We start from the raw sequence: 27,647 nt of genomic DNA on the forward strand, positions 1-27,647 counted from the left end.
TATTTTTTTTCATACATGCTACTGTTCTTGATATAAAGTTAATCCAAGGCATAATTTACTTATTTGCAGCATTTTTTCGTCTTACATTTTTGTAACATCATTGTTTGAATGCAAAATGAATCCGAGCTCTATGTAAAACTAGAGGCATCAAGAGAGGAGAAAATTAATTTAGCTAGGTAAATCATGATAACAGCGGGATAGAAGAATTAACGCCGGCACAAGCAGCCCTTTAAACAGCTCTTACCATCAGCAGGCTAGTAAACGCAGCTGGTTACCGAAATGTCAGCTTCGAAAAACTCAGGTTTGTTTTCATGGTGTAGGAAACTGACAAAATGAAAATCTTTGAGTCAGTGCTTCTACTTTTCAACCACCCAACAAACCATGTTCTGTTTTATATTTCTGATCCGAAATGAAATGAATGGTTTGAAAGTATGTCGTTCAATGCGATCATGTAATGCAAAAAAATTCTCTTATTTGTGCTTATATTATGACCTCTCGTTATCCCTTAGAATTAAACAGGCTGCTTCTGTTACCTTCCTTTAAGACTAATATTCATACATGATCTCAGTTCTGATTGGTGGCCATATTTAAAAGGCTTTACATACTGAAACACTCCTTACAACTTCAATGTGAATGGGCAGAGCTAAACTGCTGTATTGGCAGGCCTTGGCTGTTGGCTTTTGTGCCATCACAAAAACAACGAATTCAAGTTTAATTTTCGTATGTGGGAAGTATGGAATTAGGAGTGAAGGGTACACAGAGGCATCTTAAAGTGATCATCCTGGGTGACCAGCATCCAAAATAAAAAACACTGATGCACTCAATAATCTGATCACAATCATATTTCTACAGTTATCTAACTATTCAAATGGTCATGTAAACCGCATGCTTCGATTTCTTAGATCGGAGTAAGGTCTAGAGATCCGATTAAGAAATCCAATAAAGAGAGCTGAATTTTAGCACAGTAATCAGATTTCTCAGTGCATGTAAACTCTTACTCTGATTTCTTTCAGATTTCTCAGTCTGCGCATGTGCGAAAACAGACTGCTGTACTGGAAATAAGCAAACAGCGCTGCCGCAAGATGCAGCAGAACACTTTTGGAGTGACCCTAAAACCAACTACACACTTGACGAAATGAAGGATTTAAATATTCTTCATCTTCTAGATGATGTATGTTCATATTTTCAGGTGAAATGGTCTGATGTTTTAAAAAGCTGCAGCATGAAGTTTGGGTTCATCACGTCTCCATCTGTGAGTTTATTGGCTGGTTGCAAAGCAGAAATCCGATTACTGCCTGACTCATGTAGACCTGGAGTTTTCCCATTATCTGATTACTCAAGTGCATGTAAATGCGTTGATCAGGTAAGTGACAAAATCTGATTTTCTGCAGTTATCAGATTATTAAGTGAATGTAAACGCACTATGCTGGTCACCCAACATGATCACTTTGAGATGCTGCTGTGATGCTGCTAGCATGACAAAGCTCTCAGGCTAACAGGGCGTGAAGGTTAATGTTTGGAATCCAGTTTCTCCAGAAGTTCCTCGAGGTTCTTCCGTGTACACTGTGCATGCGCACACAGGCGTGCACGACTGTTTACAGTGTCTACATTTCCATGTCCAACAAAAAGAAAGGGAGCCTCGGTGACGTCACGATCTGATCTCTGTTTGATTTTCTTCCCAAGTTTTGAAATCGTCCACGCGGCTCTCTTTGGGACGGACAGACGGCGTCTCGTGCGTCTCCTAGCAGCACCACACTGTGGGACTGTTGGAGGAAAAAAGGAAATAAACAGAAAAATCACGCTCTCCGCGCGCTGCGGTGTGTAAACATAATAAAGAGGCCGCATTATAACCAGGTAATAATCAAGCACTCAGTGTCCAGCTCTGAGCGTCATCACTGAAGGGGGATTTTTGCCCCCCCCCCTCCCCCGCTCTAACAATAGTCCAGCGGGGCAATAAGCGCGCGGCGTCCTCAGAGCGGCGCTTTCGCCAATTTCCAAACCCAATAACGTGACTTCCACAGCAATCGCGCTGACCTGATAAACTCAGGTGCAGGAGGTGACATCACACCGCAGTGACGTAGCGAGGGCACATCTGGGCCAGCGGCGCCGACTATAAAGCGCGAGCCGGGAGAGCCAGCCAGCACACCCAAAAAGCACTCTCAGGTTCAGAGTTCGGAGCCAGACTCACTCGAGAAGATGATGAAGAACCTCCTCGCGCTCCTCTCGCTGCTCTCCAGCCTCGCGCTGAGCGCTGCCAGCCCGCGCCCTCTGCGCCACCCCCCGCGCTCCCCCCCGCTGGACAGCTCCGAGACCTGGAACAACCTCTTCACCATGTGCAAGGACGTAAGTACTGCGGGGAGCAGCGTGGACACAGATGCGCTAGAAATGACCAGACTTTAAAATGCCTGTGTTTGCATGCATGTTTATGACTGTCTTCTGGCGCACACAGGCGAGGGCGCGAGACAGAGACCACGAGACGCGGCTGATCCCCAGGATCCCGAGCGAGAATTTGAAAGTGAGTGCTACAGTGTGTGTGTGTGTCTGTGTGTGTGGCTGTGACTGCATGGGTGTATACGGTACTAACTGCATGTGTGTGCTGTCCAGGATGGGAGAATGTGCTGTGGGAACGTCAAGATCCTGGAGTACTACCTGAACCACATCCTTCACCAGGTCACCGGCAACTACTCTCGGATGGACCTGGTCAGGCATGAGCTGCGCAGAGTGGCCAGAGACCTGAAGCCTCACTGCGTGAGTAGCCGCAATGCACAAACCTGTCACCTGTCTGATTCCCTGACCTCTCGTACCAAATGCATGAGCCTTACATGCTTACGCTCTTTTGCTGCAGAGCTCCAACTTGGCTGGCGATGAGCACTTTCAGAGCTTCACGGAGAACCTGCAGCTGGCTGGACAGATGTACAAGGTAGGTATCTTTGAAGTCTATTTTACAGCCTCGTCTCCATCTGTTGCATCAGTAGTGAATGGGTGAGGACCATGCACAGTAATTTCAACTTACAAAAGAGCAGAAAAGCCACTCACATAATGAGTATAGTGGAAGTCAATGGGCAGATGCTGCTGTTTTCTTCAGCTTCTGTCCATGAGCTTCTATTAGAAGTCAGCATGTGTGCTGTTCAGTGAAAAGTGCCAATCACTGTCCATGGTTAGGTTGAAATCACTGTCCGTGGTTGGGTTGAAAACTCTGGAGTAAACATTAAGTGCGAGCACATTCAGTTCTTTACTTTATTTACCTGACTTGCGTATCGTCGCTGTCTAAAAAACAAAAACGAGTATCTCCAAGATGGTAACTTTACAGGAGAAGGCAAAAACAATCTTTATTTTTAATGTCAGTCAATGTAATGAGATTTTTGTCCCAAGTAATTTTGGACCATTTCTATTGGTCAATCCATCATGAAAATTTGAGCTGCTGTGCTTAAAAAATGCAGAAAAATTAAAATTGGAAAAATGGAGATTTGAATTCTTGTTAGATAGCAATGATATTCATTCACATTCCATTTTTTTGACTAATTCTTGATAGTAATTACTGAATAAGCCTGCTGTTTAAACTCAGCCCAAGTCCAGATTTCAACTCCTCACTACATAAAACTTCATATTAGTTTCACTACCAAGTATTTACTGAATACCAAGTCTTAAGATAAATAACTGAATAATAAGCCTGGAGTTTAGGAAATGTGTGATTCTATAGAACTAACCCTGCACTCTTCTTTCAGAGTAACGCTACAGCCCACAACAAGGCAATAGGAGAGACTGATATCCTCTTCCACTACCTCTACGAGACCTGCAAACCCCAGGCCTGAAGCTTCGAAGAGCAGCTGACCGGTCAACATGTGGTGCCTTATTTCTGACCCCAACAAGTGTTTCTGGAACATTGAAAATGTTGTTTTCTTATTTAACATGCAAATTGTTATTTATTAGGGTGATATTTATTTTGTCTATTTATTATATATTATGACTAAATGCTTGAGTTTTTTACAGACAGTACACTCACACAGTGTGTGCTCTGTGCTGTTGCAAGTCATTGTAAGGCCTAACAAGAGGCCACAGACATATGTACCTGGCGTGGAGTGAATGTCTAGAGCCAGGGCACTGGAATGTAAATGCATTATAAAAGCATTTTTAAATCTCTTTTTTACTTAATTATTGAAAATTGTATTCTGTAATATTGCTTTATTTAAAAATGCACTTCTACAAATGTTACTGATGTCATGAATGTTTTATATTTATTTATATGCAGATTGGCACTGATATGTCAGAAATTCAATAAAAGCATTTTAAAGAGATCTAATGTGCTTGTTTTAAGGTGTACGATGACGAAAAAGTGAGTTTAAGGTTTTCACTGTCATGCAGAAACCTTGTATCTCCATTTTTGTCATTTTATTTTACGCTTTACATAATCTGAAAACACTGGCTGCCCTTAACACTGTGTTAAATGAACAGATCAGCAGAAATGGTCCACAATGACTTGAGAAACAATCTATTATATTTATAATATATTATATTTACTTTCATTACAATTTAATAGTGTCTTTTCCTTTTCCTGTAAAGCCACCATTTTGGAGATATGAGGTTTTGTACCAACAGTGACATTTTATATTACATATCTAAACTCATTTCTTTTAATAAAGTGGGCCCCGAGGCTGTGATTATCAATCAATATAAAGTGAAGTGCATTTATATTCACAGTTCATCATTTTATTGCACCTCATTTTATAAACACGATAGGTATAATAGCTTAATTACTTAGTTGGCCATGCAGATGTGGACATTAGTTGCTGGCCATAAAGTTGGTAAAGATCATTAAGATTTAAAAATTGATCATCGGCTACCATCTCTAGGCTGCACACGCTGCAGGAAAACTAAGGATTCAGCAGTTCTCTTTCTATCGTTATCTAAACATGACCTGAAGAAAGCAAGGAACTGTGTAAATGTGTCAAATGCCCAGTTGAACACCATGAATCGCTTCATTAAGGGAGCACAGAGTGCCATTTGGAGCTATTATAACTTATTGTAACTAATAATCATTTAATATAATTATGTTATCCATTATATTATCCATTGTGAGAACGATATTTACATGTTGAGTTAGTGCTGTAGAGATTTATGAGTTTGGAAGGCTGGTGTGTGCTTGAGCTTCAGGAACAAGGAACTGCACCATTTTGTTTACAGTCTGGTTGATCCTATGAAGTGCTCTACATAGGCCTACTATTTATTTACCTACAGCAATGTATTTCCAGGAAATTTCCAGAAGGCAAAAACAGAGTGATCACATTAGAAAAACAAAGGATTCACTTCCTTCAAAGACAAGACTGGCTAAAAAAATATCCTGACCTAAATTACATGGCAAAAAAAAATTGCAAAACAAGTACCAGTATGGCCAAAAGGGTACAGAAGCATGCTCCGCACTTGCTTTAAATCCATCTAAGGAGTGGCACGAACCAAATGTGAAATGACTTCACCTACTTTGACCACAATATCAGCAAACCGATCTCTTTAGACCACGTTCAGCATGGCTGAGGCACTGTACTCTCACTACCTGGGTTAACCTGGGGTTCTAGATGTAACCTTTAGATACCACTTCATAGTAAATATCTCATAGCAGATCCATAAAATGTGTGATTAAGTACTCATAGTGTACAGAGAAAGACAAACATTTGGAGAATGAAAGCTGCTGGAATGTAAGTAAAGCATGACCTCCTACTGGACACCTACAATATAAGCAACATTGTTACTGCAAGATGCAGAACTAACGCCTAAACCACAGCTTCATGATTGTACAGGTGTAGTTACCAAAGTTAAAATAGTCATATTTTTTCTCAAGAAAATGTGATTCACTGTCTGTTCCATTACATATAAAGATGTTATGGCAGAAATGTCTGTTTATAATCATTATAATGTCTTCATGTTAGGAGAGTACTGCATGTTAGGAGCGTTTCTAGCCTTTCTAAAACTGCTTGAGCAGTGAGTTTTGATTTGCTGCAGCTCTTTGTTGTTATTCTTCAGTGTTTTGGTTTACTTGTTGAAGTAACAAGGGAATAGTTTTGGATGTGTCCTTATTCATCATATTCCTGTGAAATCAGCTAATTTTAAGATATTTTTTGTACACATTGCTGTGAGGTTGACATCAAGATGCACAGATTAATGGGACATGACAGCAACTGAGAGTTAAAAAGACAAATGTATTTATGTATATAAATATATATATATATATATATATATATATATATATATATATATATATATATATACTGTAACTAATAGCCGGTGATTTACCGTAATTTTATTGTACATTTGTTATTTTTTACAGTGCAGATGTCATATCAAAATGTTGCTTATGAGTCATTCTTTCTGCAAACTAAGTCTGGTTTTGGTTGAGGTGGTAGTGGAAAAGCAGCATTAGCAAAAGAACTTTAAAGGGTCCGTGTTTTTTTCCCCTTGTGTTCTCTAAAATTTGCGTGCATTTATGTACCAAAACTGTTTGGAATTAATGTTTACTTCACCATTTTCCAATTCAAATTGAACGGGCTGTCATTTGTAAATGTGATCATGGTTCTGACATCACAACAACAATGAATTCAAAATGGGCCATTTTTGCAGTTTACTTTCCATATGTGTTTTATAGGGATTGGGGAGTGAATTTTGTGTTTCGAAACTTTAATAAAGTTTAGATGGCTTTATTTTTTAAATATGTTTTTTTCGTTGTATGGGCAATTTAAGTACTTCCTCTTGCAGATTCAGAATTTCAGACTTTATTCAGAGTGATTTTGTTCCCCTGTGAAATGGTGACCACAGAAACTTCTCAGTAGAGTCATTCTTAGGGTCTCTTCTGCTCATGACTGACCATATGTGGTCATGTACTACATACTGACTGAGATACTATTGCTTTCATAATCATTTTTATTGCTATGAATGATAAATTCTGTGAATTCATTAGTTAAATCATGTTTGGACACTGTGGCCTTTGTGGAGTTTCCATGCTACACAGTTAAGCTTTACTGGTCTTCACAGTGTTGTGAATGGAAGCTTATGCCCTGCATGCTCTTCCAGACATTGATGCTGGCCTGTGAGGCAGCACGGTGCACAGTAGCAGAAGTTGTGTAATTCCCTTTTTACACACAGTGGACAATAGAGCTGCAGCAGTGTGGATTCCACTACAGCTGCCGCCCAATCAGAGAAGGGAAAGACAACACCTCGCTTGACACCTGAGCAAGGTAAACTTCCTGGTCTGTGTGAGAGTAAGAAAGCCCAGGATGATGAAAGGAAAGTTACCGAATTGCGTGTCTGACTGTGGCAGAACAAGAACAGGGAGAGTTTTAAAAAAGCCCACAGCTGAAATAGTAAACTAATTATGTTTGTAATATATTCAGCTATTTTTGGCTTGTGGCCCTGCTGGAAATCAATGCAGTGTTTTTTTTTAAGACTATGATCTTCAAAGGGCAGGGAAAACTCCAGATCGCTGTTTGGAATCATGTTTTCGGCATTTCACCCATTACATCACACTGGGTACAGAAGGAGCACATTATGGCACTAAAAAAAGACTCAATATGATAATAGTTCTTTCCTTGGTTGTGTTTGGGGAAGCCCATAATTTCCCTCTGATGTTCTTCATCACTTCATACAATAAACAAAAAGTGTCTCAGAGAATGTTGGAACATAAGCTTTAATTGCCACAGTTTTGACTGACACCAGTGATATTAATACATCCTTTATGTGTTTCATCATGCAGCTGGTCTAGTCTATTAGAAATATCAGAATGACAGCAGATCTAAAGAGATTTGGGCAAAAACGAATTCCGAATGAATTTTTGATGTGATGTGCTGGAATATACTAAAATTATATGATTTTTTCATATGACCTTTATTTATTTTCATTCGGTTAAAATAGAGTAAATTCAGCATGTAGACGTCATTACCTCAAGACGAAATGCAATTGATTTACTGTCAACATATTTTCAAAGGGGGTTTCTCAGACAACTCCTTTAGTTCATTCTGTTTGTGTAAACTCTTTTTTTGCACAAATGGAAAAAATCTAACATCAAAAGCTTTTGTGGTTTTATGCTTCAAATGTCCCAAAAAAGGTCAATTAAAGAGCTAACTCATGAACAAAATGCACAAATTTCAAATCACAAAATACTCTGCTTGAACTCCTTGAATTCTTCGGCCTTCAAAACCCAGCAGTTGAACTATTCTGCCTTCAAAACCCAGCAAACCCTCTCGGAGCAGTTGTGGACCATGTTCATCGGCCCACCTTAAAGCGGTCGCTGTCGAATACAAACATCCTGACTGTTAGAGCACAGGCTCCTCTCAAACCCCACTGACTCATACTTTCTACGTCTTTGGAAGAAGGTTCTGGTTGGAACCCTGTCGGTAAGTTGTCTATCTGGGTCAGGTGAAGCTCTAAGATCAGTCTGGTGGGTGGGTGACCTGGTTTAGGAAGATGGCAGAAGCTGGATTACACAATCATTTGGCTGAATGTGTTTCAGTAAATGATAGCAATAACATTAGTTTAATGGGCAGGGTGAGCTTGGAGGAGCGCTGTACACATGCAGATGTCCTCATAAAGCTCATTTACCTGTCCCAGAATAAAGGGGTGAATCAGCAGCACATGGCATGTGACACCAAATTTCTTCAGCAGCGCTGTAATCAGCACAATTTTACAGTTACGTATCATCATATCAGCCCATACTTTACACAGTAAAAGAGCTGCAAGGTTTTTACCAAAAACACGTACATTTTCCACACGTAGCACAACATCTTACTATGCTGAAAAAACCTCTTTGTATGTATTTGCAACGGATTATTAATGCAGTGAATTTGAAAAAGTTGAAATTATCCAAAAGGTCAAAAACAATTATTAAAAGTTGAAAAGAGTGCAATTTTACTATAGACATACATGGATATGTAAATATACACATGTATTCAAAACAATACGTTTTCAGAAATATCTCTATTCGATTAATATACAATTAATACACGATTACGTATGATATAGGATTAACATATTACTATGCTAAAAAAATTTATTTGTAATTATCTGCATATGTAAAATAGTAGTTATTATTAAAATTTTAAAATGATGAAATTATCTGCAAGATCACAAGTATTTATTAATTGTTCACCGTATATATATATATATATATATATATATATTATATATATATATATATATATATACACACACTCACAAACACATACTCATCTTTTTCCAGTATGTCATTAATGTAAATGATGAGCACTGTAAACGTGCTCCGTTGTGAGCAGGAAATGTGGGCTGCAATGGCGCGAGAGTGCAAGCGCAAGTTCATGCGCAATCTAACCTACATTCTTTCACTCTGGTAATGAGCGCATGACCGCCAGGGGCGCAGCACAGAGACACAATCAGCATTAGACAAGCAGAGTGGTGGGAATTCTCCAGGCCCCAGAGGCTGAGCCTATAAAAGCCATGAAACATCACCTGCCTCATTCACCACTGTGTGATGGTCACACTGGACACTGGACTAACTCTGCTCAGCACTACTCTGTCATGGTGCGCTGGACGATCTTGACCCTTCTGGCCTTGGCTGCCCTCATACGCACCTGCTCAGGTGCGAAGAACAAGAGGGACGCCCAGGTGGACTGCCTGGCCAGGTGCATCCGTCCGAAAATGATCAATGATATGATGAATACTTTGAAGGACATCAGCAGATCTTTGCCAGTAAGTAGGGGAAAGAACACTGACAAGTGTGTAAAGAGAAGATAGAGAGAGAGAAGTGAAAGCCCATAATGAATCAGCACTCACTGCATAACTGATGTTCTTTTTTGTTCTCCAGAATGTCAACAAAGAACAGAACAGACAACAAAGATATGTACCTAAATCCTACATGAAGGTAAGCATAATGTGTTGAAATCCAATGATAAAGAGAGAAAAACATTTTCAGGATTACAGAATATATATGTAATTGGCATTTGATTTTTTATTTGATTTTTCTGTGCATGTTTTTTATTATTTACACTGCAGTTGTCTAACTTAACCTGTAAAACAGATCCCAAAGCTTACTATTCAAGAACCATGTAAAACAATGCCAAATTATTTAGTTTTTATTAGGTTACAAGTATATAGGATGGACGCGGGGAAGATTGAGGTTACGGGGTTATGAGACTAAATGCACCCGTTCACATGAATTCAAATGGGTGGTAGTAGTGCACTCATGTGAAACACATTGGTCTAAATTATAATGAACAGAAGATGAACGTCGCTGACATCAACAAGATTCTGGAAATCTACGAGGATCATGTGTTCAGAAAGCTGTGGAACAGTGAGACGAAGGATCCTAAGAGCTTCACACATGCCTTCAATACACTAAAAGACAGCATGGAGCGCTGTGTGAGTACTTGTTCTCCTCTGCAAGATTGCACAGTTGTAATGCAGCTAACCAATAACTGATAAGCAGTAGGTAGTAACTGCTATAAATAGTACTGCTTCATTATCTTCTATTTGGATAAAAATAACCACAGTAATTATGTGCCAATGAATAACAGATGCATGTACATGCAGTACTGTGCCAAAGTCAGAGATCACTCTTCATTGATTCAATTTCATGTCAAAGCAGTCATTAAGTACAGAAAAAAGCAGACATATATTTAAAAAGAGTGTCCACTCTTTGCCTTTTTTTACAGCTTCCACTCATTTCAGGAAACTTTTTCAGTTTTTCACACAAATCTGCAGGGATATTTTTCCACACCTCCAAAGTTCAGTCTTAGAAGTTGGTTGCGTTTTCTGCTTCCCACCATCCAATAATCTCACATTCAGTGATGTTAAGGTCTGGACTCTGGGGTGGTCAGTCCATGTTCTAAGAACACCAGCAGCTTCTTTGTTTGTTTTTGTCTATTTCCTTTTCTCAGTAAGAGCTTCTTGACAGCTTCACATCCTTTCAGACTCACAGCGTTGAGTTGTCTTCTCACAGTGGAAGGATGGACAGAAACACCTGTGGATGTTTTCAGATCTGAAACAAAAGTGGAGCTTGATTTTCTCTATCTCAAAGATGAAAGCTTCAAATGCTGTTTATCTGATGGTGACAGTTCTGGTGGTCTAGCAGGTCTTGCATGGTTGTTAGGGGTCCCATTTTCCCCACTGTTTTTCATTCCAGTTTTGGAAACTCATGCATTTTTCAGGTTTTTTCCTTTGACTTTCCCCTTCCTTATGCTAGTTGATTATTGTATATTTAATCTCCTAAGAAATATCTCCTGAAAAATCGAATAACTTACAATTAATGGCTGTTTTGACTGGAAATTGAATACATTACTTTTGCACAGTACTGCACATATGCAGAGAACACTGTGTAGCGTATTATTTTTTATAATTTTAATAAGTGTGCTGTATGGTTATTGACAATGACTTATTTTTTGACCCATTAGAAGGACCGTAGTCAAGCGACACTTACTCGCAACACAAGGGAGATGATCAAGAACATGGAAGAACGATTCAAAATGGTAAGAAAAGTCCTTTTGTCGCATTCAATTTGTTTATTCATTCATTTCCTTAGACCTTGTGTAGCCACAAAAAAACAGTGGAGATGTATGAGTAACTGTGTGCTTCTGTCTTTGGCAGCTGAGTGCAGATGAGCTGTGGAGGGCAGCAGGAGATTTTCAGATAGTGCTGGAATGGATCAGTTTCTATATGGGCAAAAAACCTCTGCCCTACAAACACCTGAGGTCTGCTCGAAGATAACTGAAAACACATACACACACGTAACACGTAAAGTGTGGCTCAGTCATCAGTTTATGCACTTCATACTAAGGTGCAAATTAATTAGAACCGTGAATGATGCTGTAGCCCCAATTCGGACATAATACCTCATCAATACAAATAATATCTTGTTGCATCTACAACTTCACTATCCATTACTATCCAGTGGGTGAGATTTCACTGTAAAACAACAGTCAAGTTCAAATTTTAATCTTAGTTTCCTCACTTTCCTCACTTGAATTTGGTCACTGATCCATGCACTTTCAGGCTATGGCATGGCATGTCATTCTGTGCCCCCAGGCTGAGAGCAGGGCTGTAACATCACTGGATTTTGAGCTCATGATCTCCTGATGAACTGGCAGGAGTCAGGAGCTGTCAGGAGCTGTCACATTTCACACAGGAAAAATGTTTAACCCCGTAACATTCCAGGATTATTTCATACTAAATCTTATTCAGTAAGTACAGGGACTTCAAGGCAAACTAACAGAGCTTTTCTTAGGTTACAGACGTGTGTAATAAACCTTTGGGCCTGCCGGCAGGTCCATGGCTTGGTAAGGGGTTAACAACACAATTTTTAGTCTCTGAGTACACTGTGCTCTCTTAGTAAAACTATGTAAGCAGAAGTGACTGTTCTTTATCTGAGCACAGAAATGCCTGAACATGAGGATCCTCTTCATTCTTTCTTGGACACAAAACTTTTGTGGCTCCAAAGTGGCGCAACTGCTCAGTCATCAGGAGCTCATGGATTCAAATCCCAGTGATGCCACAGCCCTCTGTTGTCAGATATCTGAGAAGAGAAAGCTCTCAGACCCTGCAGAGGAGATCCTGCAAGTGTGAATTAGAAAGGACCAAATTGGGGGGGAGGTGAAAAGTGAGTGAAAATTCAACAAAAATGTAAGAAATTTCAGCATTTATGAAAGCAACCAAATTTCCCGTTTTTTTTTTTTGTTTTGTTTTTTGTTTTTTTTTTTGTTTTGTTTTTTAAGTGAGCTCAGATTTAACTACCCTGCTAAAAAAAACATAGAAACCATGAGGTGTTTCTGTTGGTTCCCAGAGGTTTTTAAATGTCTTTTAGCTTTTCTTGATGGATTGATATTACAGTGAAAGAATTCGAATGGTTTAACAGGTGACCTGTGACTGATTCTAGATGCATTTGATGGGTTCCTAATAGGATGCAAAGATGTCCTACAGGAAACTAGTAGTCTCGAATAGTAGCCATTAAGCCAATTCCCATCAAGTTTCAATTGTAATGGGTTCCCATGGTCTATTTTTCAGCAGGGTAAGCTGAGATTATTAAAAAATGTGAGTTATGAGAACTTTTGACTAAACTAAGGTGAGTTTAGGTAAAAAAAGGCTGTGCAGTGAGTTGCCTTGTAGCAGGGCTGCGCAACTCTGGTTCTGGAGAGCTGGTGTTCAGCACAGTTTGGTACTTTACCTTCTCAAGCACACCTGATTACATTCATCTGTTATTTTTCTGGACTAGTGGGTGTGTTTGAGCAGGGGAACCTCCAAACTGTGCTGTATAACCAGCCCTCCAGGATCGGAGTTGTGCCCTCCCGCTATATAACTATAGTTTTAGGTTGAGCTGATGTCAATTTTTTTACAGTGAAGCCTTGGCTCCAAACAAAGTCACCCAGTAAGGCGTAACAGGTAGCACAATCAGTCTTACCTCTACCTTGTTGGACAGTCTAGGATTCTGGCTTAAATGATCTGACTAACTAAGAAAGAGCGCACTGACTCTGGATGATGTCAGTGGAGGATTACATCACCTGCTATTGAGCCTAACAGTGGTGGAACGTGATATGACTTCAGCACACTTTTCACTTACTTCTGTAACTTGATGCACTGTCTCAATGATGACTGGATGTGTGGCTCAGGCAAGATGTAGCGATTGTTATCTGTCTGATACTGGCATATCAGTGTTAGAGATGTATGTATTTTGTATTCAAATATTTATGCACTCATTGTTTGACAATGTTCCACAACTAGACGATCTTTCAGTATTGTATGCATATTTATTGTTTCTAAATAACTTATTTTTCACATAATTTATGACATTACCAGATTCTATTTTTTTTTTAGATTTGATGAGTAATATGAACAGAAATGTGTCAGAACTGACGATACTGATGCTAGATTTGTACTGTGTAACTGTGTTGGAATACTTTGGAATACCTCTCAATATTGTAACAGTCTATTTAACTGATTAGCAGTCTTAATTTAAATAAAGTTTAAAAAATCTTCTCTGATCAGTGACTTTGTCTTATTGTCTACCATAACCACCATACTGTTGTCTCCAGTATGCAGCAAGCTGAAGATATGAATAGTAGTCATGTTATACTGTTGGCTAGTATAGGACACATGCATATTCAACACTTACTAAAATATCTAGAAACATACTCATTTATACAGCTATAGGTAATTCAGTCCGGGAATTATGCTTTTAATTCAATAGATAGAAGGGGAGGCACTTAGTGCACAGAGTGACCACTTAGGCATACAGACCACTTCCTACCTCACCTTCACTTTCAAGCTAAACTTTCAGAACAAAACTTAAAGGGAAATTCCAGCTTTTTTCTAAATGTCTGCATAATTACAGGGTTAAGATGTAAACAAAATCATTCAGAGCGGTTTGACATGAAATGCTCTGTTCTAGAGAAACTTGAGCCAGAATTGTTTACAGTGGCAGTGATGGGAACCAGACGTCTGAAGGGTTTAATGCCGTTACAGAAAGTTACTATACAAAATAGTCACAAATACACTGCCTGATACCCAGGACCTTGTTTAATAGCTCTGAGTAGGTTTAAGCCTAAAATGTATTTTTTTTATTTATTCATTCGTGGAAAGGTGAATGCAAAGCCACTATTTACCACTATTTGACCATTATCAACACTACATATAAAAACTCAGAAGACACATGTAGGTTCACTGGTGGTTTTGGATAGTAAATAAAATAGATATATTAGCATTGTAGACATCACAACCCCTGGTTCCTATCACCACCACTGTAAAGAAAATATGAATCAGTTAGTTTGTCTACATTGAACTATTTCACATCAAATTACTCTGATTGACACTATTTATATCTTAGCGATTGAATTCTACAGACCACCATTGGTGGAATTCCCCTTTAAAACTCAAAAACAGTAAAAAATTCAGTGGGAAATGGCCTTTCACCATTTCACCATTTCCACTTGCAAGAGCATACTATAGCATAAACTTCCTTTCCATTAACAGCTTAAGTACATATGTGGGTTTTCATTCCAAAACACATTGTAGATCACTTTCAAGAATTTTATTTCATGAGTGAGCTTTACACCAGGGTTATTATAGTTAACTAAAACTATTACAAAAAGCAAACTAGCAGTAAAAAAAATAACAATAAAAATCAGTGTGTTAATGAGAGCTCACACTCACCGAGCACTTTATTAGGAATCTAGTTTTTACACTCATTGTCTATTTCATCAGCTCCACTTACCATACAAGTGCACTTAATAGTTTTACAATTACAGACTGTAGTTCACCTGTTTCTGTGCATGCTTTGTTAGACCCATTTCACCTTGTTCTTCAATGATCAGGACCCCCACATGACCACCACAGAGCAGGTATTATTTGGGTGGTGGATCATTCTCAGCACTGCAGTAAAACTGACGTGGTGGTGGTGTGTTAGTGTGTGTTGTGCTGGTACGAGTGGATCAGACACAGCAGTGCTGCTGGAGTTTTTAAACATCTTAGGCCCAATCCCATTTCTTCTTTTTACCTCTACCCCTTGTTTTCGAGTGTCACTCTAACTCCTTGGAACTGAGTCACAAGGGATAGTGGTTGAAATCTTGCCCTACAAAATGGGACCTTCAAATAAAAAACAAAAAACAAAAACACGCTTTATTAACAGCTACTAGCGGTGCTCTATAGGCGACCCGCCCCGTCTTCAGTGATTGCAGAGAAGGGAAAAGTTCAGTGACCTCGCTGCTGGGCTTTAGTTACATTTCGGGCATCATATGCTTTCAAAGAGGGGGTGTAAGACAATTATTTATTATCGCCCACCGGTAATTCTTTAGTGATACAAAGCTGAAGTCGGCTATTCACCAGGTTCTTGTTCAAATTTTCCCATTCCACCTTAAATGGTGCAGCAGTTACATTCTGGTGCATCAGGCATCAGTACTGCTGGACTATTTAAGGTGGAATGGGAAGATTAGCTAGCTAGCTACCAAGACATTAGCATACTTTTAGCACTTTTTTATGCTTGTTACGAAGAAAACAACATTAAACTATTAAAGATATACAATGGTTGTCGTAATTTTTTAACAGAGAACACATTTGTGGGTTTCTTTGGTCACTCGCGCAGCCATCTTGACAGGTATTCTTTTTTTTCTCATAACACTCTGTTTGGAGTGAGTTTCTGAAAAACCTCCGTTTGGTGGGCCATATAGCCCTAACACTTCACCATACCCCTCTATCTCAACAAAAATTGGGACACCCTAACCCTAGACGTGAACATGCAAAACAGAGAGCTAGGGGCTAAGTGGTGGGGGCAAGGGGTGAAATGGGATGGGGCCTCAGTGTCACTGCTGGACAGAGAATAGTCCACCAACCAAAAATAGTCAACCATCAGCATCCTGTGAACACTGATGAAGGACTAGAGGATGACCAACACAAACTGTGCTGAAACAGAAGAGCTAGTGTCTCTGATTTTACATCTACAAGGTGGACTGACAAGGTAAGTGAGTTTAATAGAGTGGACAGTGAGTGGACCCAATGTTTAAAAACCCCAGCAGCACTGCTGTGTCTGATACACTCGTACCAGCACAACACACACTAACACACCACCACCAAATCAGTTTCACTGCAGGTCCTGGCCATTAAAGAACAGGGTAAAAGGGGGCTGACAAAGTATACAAATAGATGTACTGCAGTCTGTAATTATAGATCTACAAAGTGCACCTATATGGAAAGTAGAGCTCATAAAATAGACAATGAGTGTAGATACAAGGAAGTTTCCTAATAAAGTGGAACACTACAACTAAATAAAAACTAAACTAAAACTATTAATGTATAGTGCTGTAAAAAAGAATTTGCCCCTCACATTTAAATGTTTCAGATAATCCAGATACAGATAAAGACAACATGAGCAAACACAAAATGCTACTAAATCATTTAAATCATTTAAATCATTCCATTTATTTAAGATAAAGATTTTTGCAAAATCTATATCACCCATATGAAAAAGTAATTGCCCCCTAAACCTAATAACTGGTTGTGCCACGCTTGGCAGTAACAACTGCAATCAAATGTTTACAATAATTTGCAATGAGTCTTTTACAGCGCTGTGGAAGAATTTTCCAGAATTGTTTTAATTCAGCTCTGTTGGAGGGTTTTTCGCATGAACTGCCAGTTTAAGGTCTTGCCACAGCATCACAATGGGATTCAAGTCAGGACTTTGACTGGGCCACTCCAAATCCTTTTCTTAATAAACAGCAGAACTCATGGTTCCATCAATTATGACAATTTGTCCAGGTGCTGCAGAAGCAAAGCAGCCCCAGACCATCACACTACCACCACCATGTTGGTATGATCTTCTTATGGTGGAATGTGGTGTTAGCTTGATGCCAGGTTAACAGAACCCATGTCTTTAAAATAGTTCCACCTCATCAGTCCACAGAATATTATACCAAAAGTCTTGGGCATCATCTAATGTTTTTGGCAAATGAAAGATGAGCCTTTGTGTTCTTTTTGGTCTGCAGTGGTTTGTGCCTTGCAGCTCTCCCATGGATGCCATTTTTGCCCTGGGTCCTTCTTATTGTAGAATCGTGTACATTGACCTTAACTGAGGCAAGTGATACCTGCAGTTCTTCAGATGTTCATCTGTGTTCTTTTGTGACCTCCTGGATGAGTTGTCAGTGCACACTTGGTGAAATTTTGGTAGGCCGGCCACTCCTGGGAAGGTTCACAACTGTTCCATTTTCTCCATTTGTGGATAATGGCTCTCACTGTGGTTCGCTGGAGTCCCAGAGCCTTATCAATGGCTTTGTAACCTTTTCCAGACTGGAAGATTTCAGTGACTTTGCATCTGTTTTTGACTCTCTTTAGAACATGGCATCATGTGCTGCATTTTGAGCCCTTCTGGCCTGCTTCACATTGGCAGACAAGTGAATTTGATTAACTGGTTGTTTTAGGAGGCAATTACCTTTTCAAATGGGGCCAGGTAATGCTGAAGAGCATTTTTCCTTTAACAAATGAAATCATCATTTAAAAGCAGCATTTTGTGTGTCCTTGGCTTATATATATCTAATATTCAAAATAGTTTGATGATCTGAAACATTCAAGTGTAACAAATATGCAAACATAGAAGAAATTGGGAAGGGGCACTGTACTCTAAGAGCACTGTACTCTTAAGACTAACTGAAAGTTAACTGAAATCAAAAGCCATAACTATCCTTTACACATTCAAGAAATACCAATTTTATAAAATATATATGTTATAATAATACCAGCTTAATGAGAGAGACAACAAAGTGTTTTCCATTATGCGTCAGCTGTTATTCTGTTCAAAAGCACGTCATATCTAAATTTTTTCCAAATGGATATACAGCATTTTGGAATGAAACTTATTGTATTGATAACCCACCTTTACCTCTGAAGAACTGGGAGACACAGTCCTTATTTTCTGTACTTTTTGCATTTTTCCTGACATTTTTAAAAGTCTGACTTACATTTTTGGCAGCATTTTCAGTTGAATTAATGTCCTTCTTACAGACTTCGGCCTGGCTAAACCACTGAAAGTTTACACAGAGGGGCCCACTGGAGGGCTGACAGAATGCAGGATGCACTGCCCTTACCTCTGTATCTGAAACTAGCCTTTATTTTCAGCAAGCCTAAAATTCACATACAAAAAAGGTACAAACTATGTGGGCCCCTGTTTCTCGTTGGCCCTTGAAATCATCCTCATCCCCACTCTCTTCCAGCACTCTTGGTGGCCATGACAAACCCAAAGAGAGCAGTAATGTAACACTGAGCACTGATGTAGCATTTAGGACGAGTAGTCAGCTATACGGGATGACACAGAGTCATAGAGACCTGCAGGTGGAACATGTGGCCTGAACACGTGTGTTATGGTATCCTATTCTGTGGCAGGTGGCGCTGTTTCCTTTTATTGCTCCTATTATGTAAAGAAGCCACATGAACACTTAACCTGTGTGCTTCTTCTGGTGCCAGCTTTTATTACCAACTCACAATCAGTTAATAATATTTGTTACTGTTCTCTGATAAATGCACAATATCTAAAGTGAGAAGATGTGAATGCAGATATGCAGACCCTTACACTCCAAAAAAAATAAACCAAGGGGTTGCTTGACCTACAAAATGAAAACATGCAGGCCTTAAATGCACTGCCTTTAAGGTTGATGAGGCAAAGTGTTTGTGTGCTGACTCTATCCGAATATGATTGGGTGGAAATGCATGACTCAATTAAATTACACAATTTCTTTTTGAGTGTGTATGGGCCCATGCTTCATACCGTCACTCTCATAACTACATCATTTACAGTTATTGAATAAATCATAGTAATTACTGAATATATCTAAAGATTAAGAAAAGATTTTAGTTTGGAAATGTGGGTTTTCATGCACTGTAATCTGTGGCACACCATATGAATAAACTAACCCATGTGGGTGTCACATACGTACACTGACTGAACACAGGACTCATATCCCACATTAGTTATTACAGTGGTACCTTAGCTAGTACAGTTGACTACTCCCTGTTGGATGTGTTGACACATTTAATATCCTAATTACATACAGTAGCCCCCCAAAAGTATTTGGACATTCACGGCATACTCGAAAATGTTGGTTTGATTGGTCAAAAACATTCAAACCAAGTGGCAATAGCCTTAGAAAATTGCGGTTGGAATTCCTCTCCAGGCTTTCTCCACACAGAGTGTATTTGATGTTGTGCCTTATTAAGGTTTACTCATGGTTAAAGTGTCCAAATGGGTCCACTGTATACATTTTAAATCCATTTTCCAATCTCTAGCCATGAAAACAATGTACAGGTTCAGATCATCTTACTGTACAGCACAAATCTGCTTATTGCTTATCTTTCTCTTATGTTTTTTGTTGATCCTACAAGAGAAATTTGCCATTTCGCTGCCTAAAAATGCCCAGTCTGGGAACAGCAAAGCGTCACCAGAAGAGCAGCACCACCTGGGGCAGTAGGGGGTTAAGTTCCCTGCCCAACAGTACAACCGGGTACTCTGTCAGTCCTGGGATTTGAAATGGCTTTCCAGTTGCTGGCTCAACTCTCTCACCACTAGGCTATCAGCCACCCCACTCCTACAAAGTATCTATTTCTGAGATATGAGGTTTTTCTGTAACAGTGACAAAAAATTGACAGTGTGTGTGAATCCTTCCCCTCATCTCTAAACTGAATGCAGTATTTTGTGTGCACGTTTTGTGGCACAGCTAACCTGCTTGTTAAAGTGTATGGCATGATGGATCCATTGCCAGCAGTCTCCATGGCCTGATGGTCACTAACTGCTTGGGATCACAGCCATACACCTTCCTTTGCTGGCTCTGTAGATGAACCAGTCCGATGTCGAAAGGGAACTTTGGACTTTTCTATAGACCAGCCCACAGCGACCAGAACACCCTAACAAGACCCCCAAAAAACATGTCCCACAGTGTTTGTCACGCAGCCTGCTCTCCCCTAAGCTTTTTGGAGGTTTTCTCCATCTCTCTCTATCTAGCCTTCACAGTTTAACTTTCCCAGTTGTTATCATTATGCTTTGTTCTGGGGGCGACAGCACTTGCGTGATTAGCTAGCGGCCACACACTGAGACTTGTCTAGATATGTGCACTCCAGTATTTGCCCAGCACATGTGTCTGTCCTGGGCACTCTCCATTCATTTATATAGGACTACATTGGAAATAACAATGCATTTTTCTCTTTCTCACTCTCTCCGCGGCCCACACACATAGCAGCCCACCGGGAATTGTCTCAGTCCTCCCGATGACCAGTCCATCCCTGAGCAGACCCCTTTGGATGGCTCTGACAGGATAACTGAATGAGTACTGTACAATGAAAACAAGCAGGGCCAGTGAGTCAAATCAGGTCCAGGACAATAATACGTCTTTGCATATTTATGCACCTGATTTCACATGACATGCCATCATATATGACCTTTTTATACACTTTCACAACTCCTGGAGGGAATTTTTTTAATGTTTCCAAATAATCAATAAATTGATTGTTCTCTTATAATTACACTAAAGGCAACCAGACAGCAAGTCCCAGAAAGAAACCTACAATTTCCTTCCATTTTTAACTATATAGATTTTAAACTATTCTGTTAGTGCTATCTGAAGCACCAGAGAAATGACATATAGATATATTATTCTGCAAAAAATCAAATTTACACAATTTTCCACTTACTCCTTTTTGGTGCCCAAATATTGGTTCCTTTTTAGCCAGTGTATGTAAATTTGCATGTAAAGTATGTAAATTATTATTATTTTTTTAGATTAAAGTGTTAATAACTGGGCGGCATGGTGGCGCAGTGGGTAGGGCTGTTGCCTCACAGCAAGAAGGGCCTGGGTTCGATTTCCGGCCGGGCGACTAGGGTCCTTTCTGTGTGGAGTTCGCATGTTCTCCCCATGTCTGCGTGGGTTTTCTCCCACAGTACAAATACATGCAGTCAGGCCAAGTGGACATGCTAAATTGCCCCTAGGTGTGAATGTGTGTGTGGCTGTATATGTCTGTCTGTCTACCCTGCGATGGACTGGTAACCTGCCCAGGGTGTCTCCTGCCTTTTGCCCAATGTCAGCGGGGTAGGCTCCAGCTCCCTTGACACCCAGAGGGATAAGTGGTTTAGATGGTGTGTGTGTGTGTGGGTGTGTGTGTGTGTGTGTGTGTGTGTGTGTGTGTGTGTGTGTGTGTGTTCCTTTAACTGTCCAGTCTTTGTTATCATTAGGAAAGTGCTAAAAGCTATTTTAAAGCTATAGTTCCTCATACTCATTTTAGCTTTCCAAATTAGAAATTCTCTACAGTGTGTAGGCATCTTTACTGTAGGGTGGAGAGCTGCAGTCTTACATTATTTGTATATTCTCCTTAGTAAAGCATTGCCAATAGAATGGGATATTCTGGAGCAGCCACACATGAGCCTAGGGTCATCATGCCCAATGCCAAGCATTGCCTAAATTTCTCCAGCGCTGGGCTGTGGAGCAGTGGGATTGCATTCTCTGGAGTGATGTAGCATCATCCAATTCCTTTGGGATGTGCTGGAGTGGCGTTTATGATCCAGAATCTTACAACTTGATCCAGAATCAGTACTTGACCTCACTAATATTCCCAGAAGAACAGCAGCTATCACAGTAGCAAAGGGGTAACAAACTCCCAATTAATACCTTGATTTCTGAAAAAACACTGGATGACAAACTTTCAACAAACTTTTGGACATACAGCCCAAAATGTTGTTGTGTTAAACATATTAAATATAGGTTTGTATTGTAGTGGCTGTGGCTATGTATAAGTCTATGTTACAGGGAAAATAGCACTATAGCCTGTGCAAAACATTTTCTGCTGATTGATGTATCACCCAGTGTTATTACATTAAAATAAGTAGGAACAACAATGGCGTGTGACTCATAGGTGAGGCAGCATTTTGTTAGATTGGCACCCTCTGGTGGTGAAAAGCTGCATTGCTTACCTGCCTGTCCGCACAGTCAACATAATGGCTGCAAATTGAATGTGTAATTTATTGAATAAAGATACGAGAGTAAAAGTGATATAACACTGTGAAAAAGCCTTAAGCAACCAAGAAAATTGTTTAAAATTAATCATCTTGGAAGTAAAAACACAATATAACGTTAGTATAAATACAAATAAGTATTAATACCATAAAACATAACAAGAATTCTTTGTTTTTAAAACAATTATTAATACATCGGTTAGAAGAATAGTTTAGTAAGAACACTCGCTGCACTCCAGCCACTGTGTGGATTTGTTGAATACCATCAGAGGCACCTGATTTAAGTTAATCAAAGTGGTTTGATGTGAAATGGTTCATTGTAGAGAAACTTACCTACTCTCATTTCTTCATAGTGGTGGTGATAGGAACAAGGGGCCGCAATAGCCAACACAAATACTGCCATTTTATTTTCTATTCAAAATGACAACTGAACCTACACACCTCTTCTGAGTTTTATATGTTATGTCGATAATGGTAAAATAGTGCTAATTCTAAAAAAATATATATTTTTGGGTGCTGTTTTGCTTTACAGCAACCTGCATGTACTATGAATGGATTTTAAAAAACTATCACCACCACTGAGAGCAATTCTTACTCAATAAGTGCCTCTAAAACAGAGCATTACACATCAAACCACTCTAAATGATTTTGTTTACATTTTAATGATTATGTAGAAATTTGGAAAATGCTCTTTAAACTGGTCAGTGTTGATTTTCTTGACTGCATTTAAAATATTGTCTAAAATCACTTCTACAATTCCTGCAGAAAATGTCCACATTTTGCACTGCACAAAAAAAAAGAAGAAAGAAAAAGAAAGTCATGCCTGTCTCTGTGCAGCCAGTCTGCTCTGACGAATGCAAATTCACAGAAATGTGCACTTGCCAACTCACATGCAAACCTATAAACCTTTGGTTGAAATTATGGTTAAGCCTCTGGGCAGGTTTGTGAAGCCTAAAGAGGCTACGTTTGCTTTTTAGAATTCCTACGAAGGCTTAGTGAGAGCGACTGCAGAAGGAGTTCCTAAAAGTCAGTGAACTCTGAAGCATAACCACAAATTTCTCTACCCTTGGCAGCCACAAAGCCTATGTGCAATGAAGGGGTGAAAGCAAATGCACATGCATATACATATGCATGCATGCACACACAAACACACAGACAGTCCTCTGCAAAAGATTTGCACTGGCCTAAGTGGGGCTGTGGGCACAACAGACCACATACCAAGTATCGAGTATTGCTTTGGAAATGGGTAGACCAATAAGCAACGAGTGCAGATACTCTCAGACAGCTGTACTGCTTTATATAATTACACAGTTAACATCACACCGTGCTCTGTCACATGTATACAAATGTTGAGCAGGCCCAGTTGACCTCGATTTGGGATCAAGATGGCAAGAACAAAAGATCTAAGTAAGCATTATTGGGGCACACATGGCAGGAGATTCAGCCACAAAGACTACTCAACTGGCTAGTGTTTCAATAAGAACAATGACTGAAGTGAACAGTTAGAAAAAGGTCTATGGGAAAAAAGTTAATAGGGTTACAAATTCGAAGTCGAATGCTAACATTCAGTGACAGGGTTGCTATTAAATTAGTGCAACATGTAAGGAAAAACAGAGGAGCAACTGTTCCTCCAGTAACTGAGAATTACATGATCAGACTGTGCCTGCCAGAGCACTCCAACTACACAGAGAGGGATACTGTAGTACCTTCTTTAAGGGTTCTTTGAGAGTTCTTTAGTAAAGGAAATGGTTCCATGTAGAAACATGAACACTCACAGAACTCTTTGCATGATTAAAAGTTCTTTGCATTGTAAAATGATTCTTCAAACTGATGGAGAAAGTGCTCTAGATGGTTCTATACAGACCCTTTTTGAAAAGGTTTTACATAGCACCAGTTTATTATAGTGTAATAAGCTTGTATCTTAACAATAGCAGAGCCCTCTTTGGTGCTATATAGAAGCCTTTTCAAAAAGGTTCTATATAGAACCATGTATCACACATCAATTCTCCATCAATTTGAAGAACGCTTTCACAATGCAAAGAACCTTTTAATCATCGTCTTCACGGTTCTATATAGAACCATTTTCTTTACTAAAGAACCCTTGGAGGACTGTGTTTTTTAAGTGTGTAGGGTTGCAGTGCATAAACCCTTCATTACAGAGATTAATGCAGATTTGAGGGTTCAGTGGTGCAAAAATCATATACAGAGACATGGAAAACAGCGATACGATCAGATGAGTCATTCTGCATATTCTCAACAAGTGGGTGAGTGCATGTGTGACGTAAACCAAGAGAGCAGTACACCATTTAACGCTTAACATGCTTACACTGAGGGGGCTCCAGTGACTGTGTTATACTGTGGGGGGTCTTTATGCAAGCATGATTTGGGTCCACTTGCACCCTTAGAGCAGGGATCGGCAACCCAAATGTTAAGAAGAGCCATTTTGTCCTTTCAACAAAAATCAAACCACCTTGGGAGCCACAACATTTAAAGTTAATGTTTCACCATCTTGGCTGTAAATATTCCTCAGTATGTAATAATGTGTTAGTACAGGCTAAAAAATATAATATAAATGAAAATGCAGACTTACTTGGCTCTGCTTTAAGCTTTAGCTCAACTATAGTCACTTTTCTCACATCTCCAGCAGGACACTCTTCCGAAAAAGTAGAATAGCTTCTCGTAAAATGTCTCTCAACGACTTTTCTCAACAACTTTTTACGAGGCTGAAGTCAGCTTCTGATTCTCCAGCTTCTTGTTCGAATTTTCGTGTTACACCTTAAATGGTGCCTGAGGCACCAGAATGTAGCTGCTGCACTATTTAAGGAGGAACGGGAGAATTCAAACGAGAAGCTGGAGAATGAGAAGCGACTTCAGCCTCGCAACTTTTTAGTGTTTGACAGTTTCTCGTTGCAGATTAAACGTATCAGTAAACCAGCTGGAGTGATTATAAATGCAAATAAGTCCTTTCATCTCCAAATTATCGGTTTGTCTTAAATCTTTCTCTTTGCCTTTTCTTTAGCTGCTAGCTAGGCGACATTGTTGCCTGTGTTGCTATGGAGACCAGCAGTCTGCGCACCAACCTTCAGAGTTAAAGGGTGAATTAACAGATATACAGTAACTCCAACTTTCAAGACCATTTACTGTTAAAACTGTGTTTGAATGATCAGCAGAGATTTATTTTATTGCAAAGGAGGATTATTTTATTTTTACCTACAAATCTAATTCAGCTGTGGAGCCGCAACAGGGCAGTAAAAGAGCCGCTTGCAGCTTCGGAGCCATATGTTGCCGACCCTGCCTTGGGAAGAGTCATCAATACAAAGTTTTTCTCACATCACTTTGATGAAGCATTTATAGGAGTGGTCTCTTCCAGGACAACAATGTCCCCATCCACAGCGCACAAGGGGTCACCACATAGTTTGATGAGTATGAAAATGGTGTAAATCATATGCTGTGGCCTTCATAGTCACCAGATCTCAACCCGATCACACCCCTATGGGAGATTTTGGACCAACAGCACTCTGCACCACCATCATCAAAACACCAACTGAGGGATTTTCGTTTAGAAGAATGGTGTTCCATCCTTTCAGTGCTATTCCAGAGACTTGCAGAATCTATGACATGGTGCAATGAAGCTGTTCTGGAGGCTTGTGGTGGTCCAACATCTTACTAACACACTTTGTGTTAATTTTTCCTTTAATAACAGTCTTTCCGTCTGTATATACACTAATTGCCTTTTATACTGTGTAAATATTTTGCTATGAAATGAAAATATAAATGGTCCAAATGACTTGGAATACTAGCCTTCTTTGGTTAATTGGTTAATTGTTAAACAATGCTCATTATGTACTATCACGATAAACTACTTTTGGGGACACTTTAGGAGCAGATTTAATAGTGTTTTGTGCTATTTTGGCATAAAAACTGAGTGTCCTGATGCAGTAAACAGGTGGCCTTTAGCCCCCATAATAAGATCAAAGGGATTGTCGCTGTTCTCTTGTGCTTCTGCCTCAGTGCACTCAGTGCAACATGAACTATTTTTGGCTCTAACGTAGCTGCCACTGTAGGTGCTCGGAGACAGAAAAGAGAGAGGTTTATTCACATTTATTTCGCATTTATTTATTTTTAATGAAAAAAACATCTGTGGACCCCTACCATGTTGCATTACTCTTAATTTATTGAAGGACATAAAAAACCTAAAACAACGTTTTAAACTGTTTTTCTAAATCAAACATAAACCCAATAGTTCGGGTTTATTTTACCAAACTCATCAATGTCTCATTTTCTCATAATAATGACTTGTGTTATAATATCCGTAAGCTTTCTCAATAAGTAATCCTCATTTTTTCAACTTAATCAATATTTTGCCATAATAAGTCAAAATGTGAAAATAAGTCATTATTTTGATCTCCTAAGTCACTCAAAATCAGAAAAGATAAGATTTCTTTTCTTACCTGCAAAAACTGGCTTTTACACAAAACATTTGAGCCAAATGGGGCTTATATTGTACTGGTCATATGTTAATTATGAAGTTGAGTCAGTGTTTGTTTGCATGGAAGTTCTTAGTAGACAATGCACTAAACTGGCAACCCCCACCAGCAGACAATGAGTGACTAACACCTTGCTTATTAAATCTGCCCCTTGGTGTACAAATGTATCATAGAAAATATATGGATGTAATATGGTCTACACCAATACACTCTCAATATACTATCAAGCTAATGCCAGATATAGTAGGTGAGTGTTTATGTACTTTAGATGCAGTAAAGATGACAGTCATTGTGTCTGTCCTAAACCTATGCATGGGTTCATATGAAGGCCTCACAACCCTGCACGGTGAACTCTAGTCAAATGAACCACCATATGCTGATGGCCTGTGTTCCACTATACAGAGGTCAGGAAATTAGCCAGAGGTGCCAACTGAATCCCCCTCCTCTTCATAGGACTGTAAAACCCATGAATAAGATGAATTTGACGCATGCTTGAAGTTCTGCGCGGTACGCTGAGTGGCCCAACCACAGCAGGCTTGCTGGAAACTCAGCGTTGCTCCTACGCAGATGGAGTGGCCCCACAGGAAGCCCTTATGTCACTCACTAGTGAGTCAACCCAGAGGACTACAGCTGAAAAACGCTCCTTTCCACAGGTGAGATCAGCGGAAAGAGGGAAACTG

General features: G+C 39.5%; 2 protein-coding genes across 2 annotated transcripts; both read left to right on the forward strand.

Annotated features, from left to right (window-relative positions):
* The first annotated feature begins 2,196 nt into the window (after window positions 1-2,196).
* Window positions 2,197-3,812, forward strand: il22 (interleukin 22). The gene is made up of 5 exons (XM_036575366.1): window positions 2,197-2,343; window positions 2,450-2,515; window positions 2,605-2,748; window positions 2,846-2,920; window positions 3,726-3,812. The coding sequence occupies exons 1-5, from the start codon at window positions 2,197-2,199 to the stop codon at window positions 3,810-3,812; spliced, it is 519 nt and encodes a 172-aa protein (XP_036431259.1).
* A 5,722-nt stretch (window positions 3,813-9,534) lies between these two features.
* On the forward strand, window positions 9,535-11,718 carry il26 (interleukin 26). The gene is made up of 5 exons (XM_036575367.1): window positions 9,535-9,705; window positions 9,821-9,877; window positions 10,234-10,374; window positions 11,406-11,480; window positions 11,599-11,718. The coding sequence occupies exons 1-5, from the start codon at window positions 9,535-9,537 to the stop codon at window positions 11,716-11,718; spliced, it is 564 nt and encodes a 187-aa protein (XP_036431260.1).
* Window positions 11,719-27,647: the final 15,929 nt, after the last annotated feature.

This window comes from Colossoma macropomum, unplaced genomic scaffold, assembly GCF_904425465.1.
Source record: "Colossoma macropomum unplaced genomic scaffold, Colossoma_macropomum, whole genome shotgun sequence".
Lineage (NCBI taxonomy): Eukaryota > Metazoa > Chordata > Actinopteri > Characiformes > Serrasalmidae > Colossoma > Colossoma macropomum.

What these genes read in the sequence shown, in the direction of transcription:
- il22 (XM_036575366.1), top strand. Translation starts at nt 2,197, where the DNA reads ATGATGAAGAACCTCCTCGCGCTCCTCTCGCTGCTCTCCAGCCTCGCG. An exon ending in TCTTCACCATGTGCAAGGAC is followed by an intron (nt 2,344 to 2,449) that starts GTAAGTACTGCG and finishes TGGCGCACACAG; the next exon opens with GCGAGGGCGCGAGACAGAGA. An exon ending in GAGACCTGAAGCCTCACTGC is followed by an intron (nt 2,749 to 2,845) that starts GTGAGTAGCCGC and finishes CTTTTGCTGCAG; the next exon opens with AGCTCCAACTTGGCTGGCGA.
- il26 (XM_036575367.1), top strand. Translation starts at nt 9,535, where the DNA reads ATGGTGCGCTGGACGATCTTGACCCTTCTGGCCTTGGCTGCCCTCATA. An exon ending in ACATCAGCAGATCTTTGCCA is followed by an intron (nt 9,706 to 9,820) that starts GTAAGTAGGGGA and finishes TTTGTTCTCCAG; the next exon opens with AATGTCAACAAAGAACAGAA. An exon ending in AAGACAGCATGGAGCGCTGT is followed by an intron (nt 10,375 to 11,405) that starts GTGAGTACTTGT and finishes TTGACCCATTAG; the next exon opens with AAGGACCGTAGTCAAGCGAC.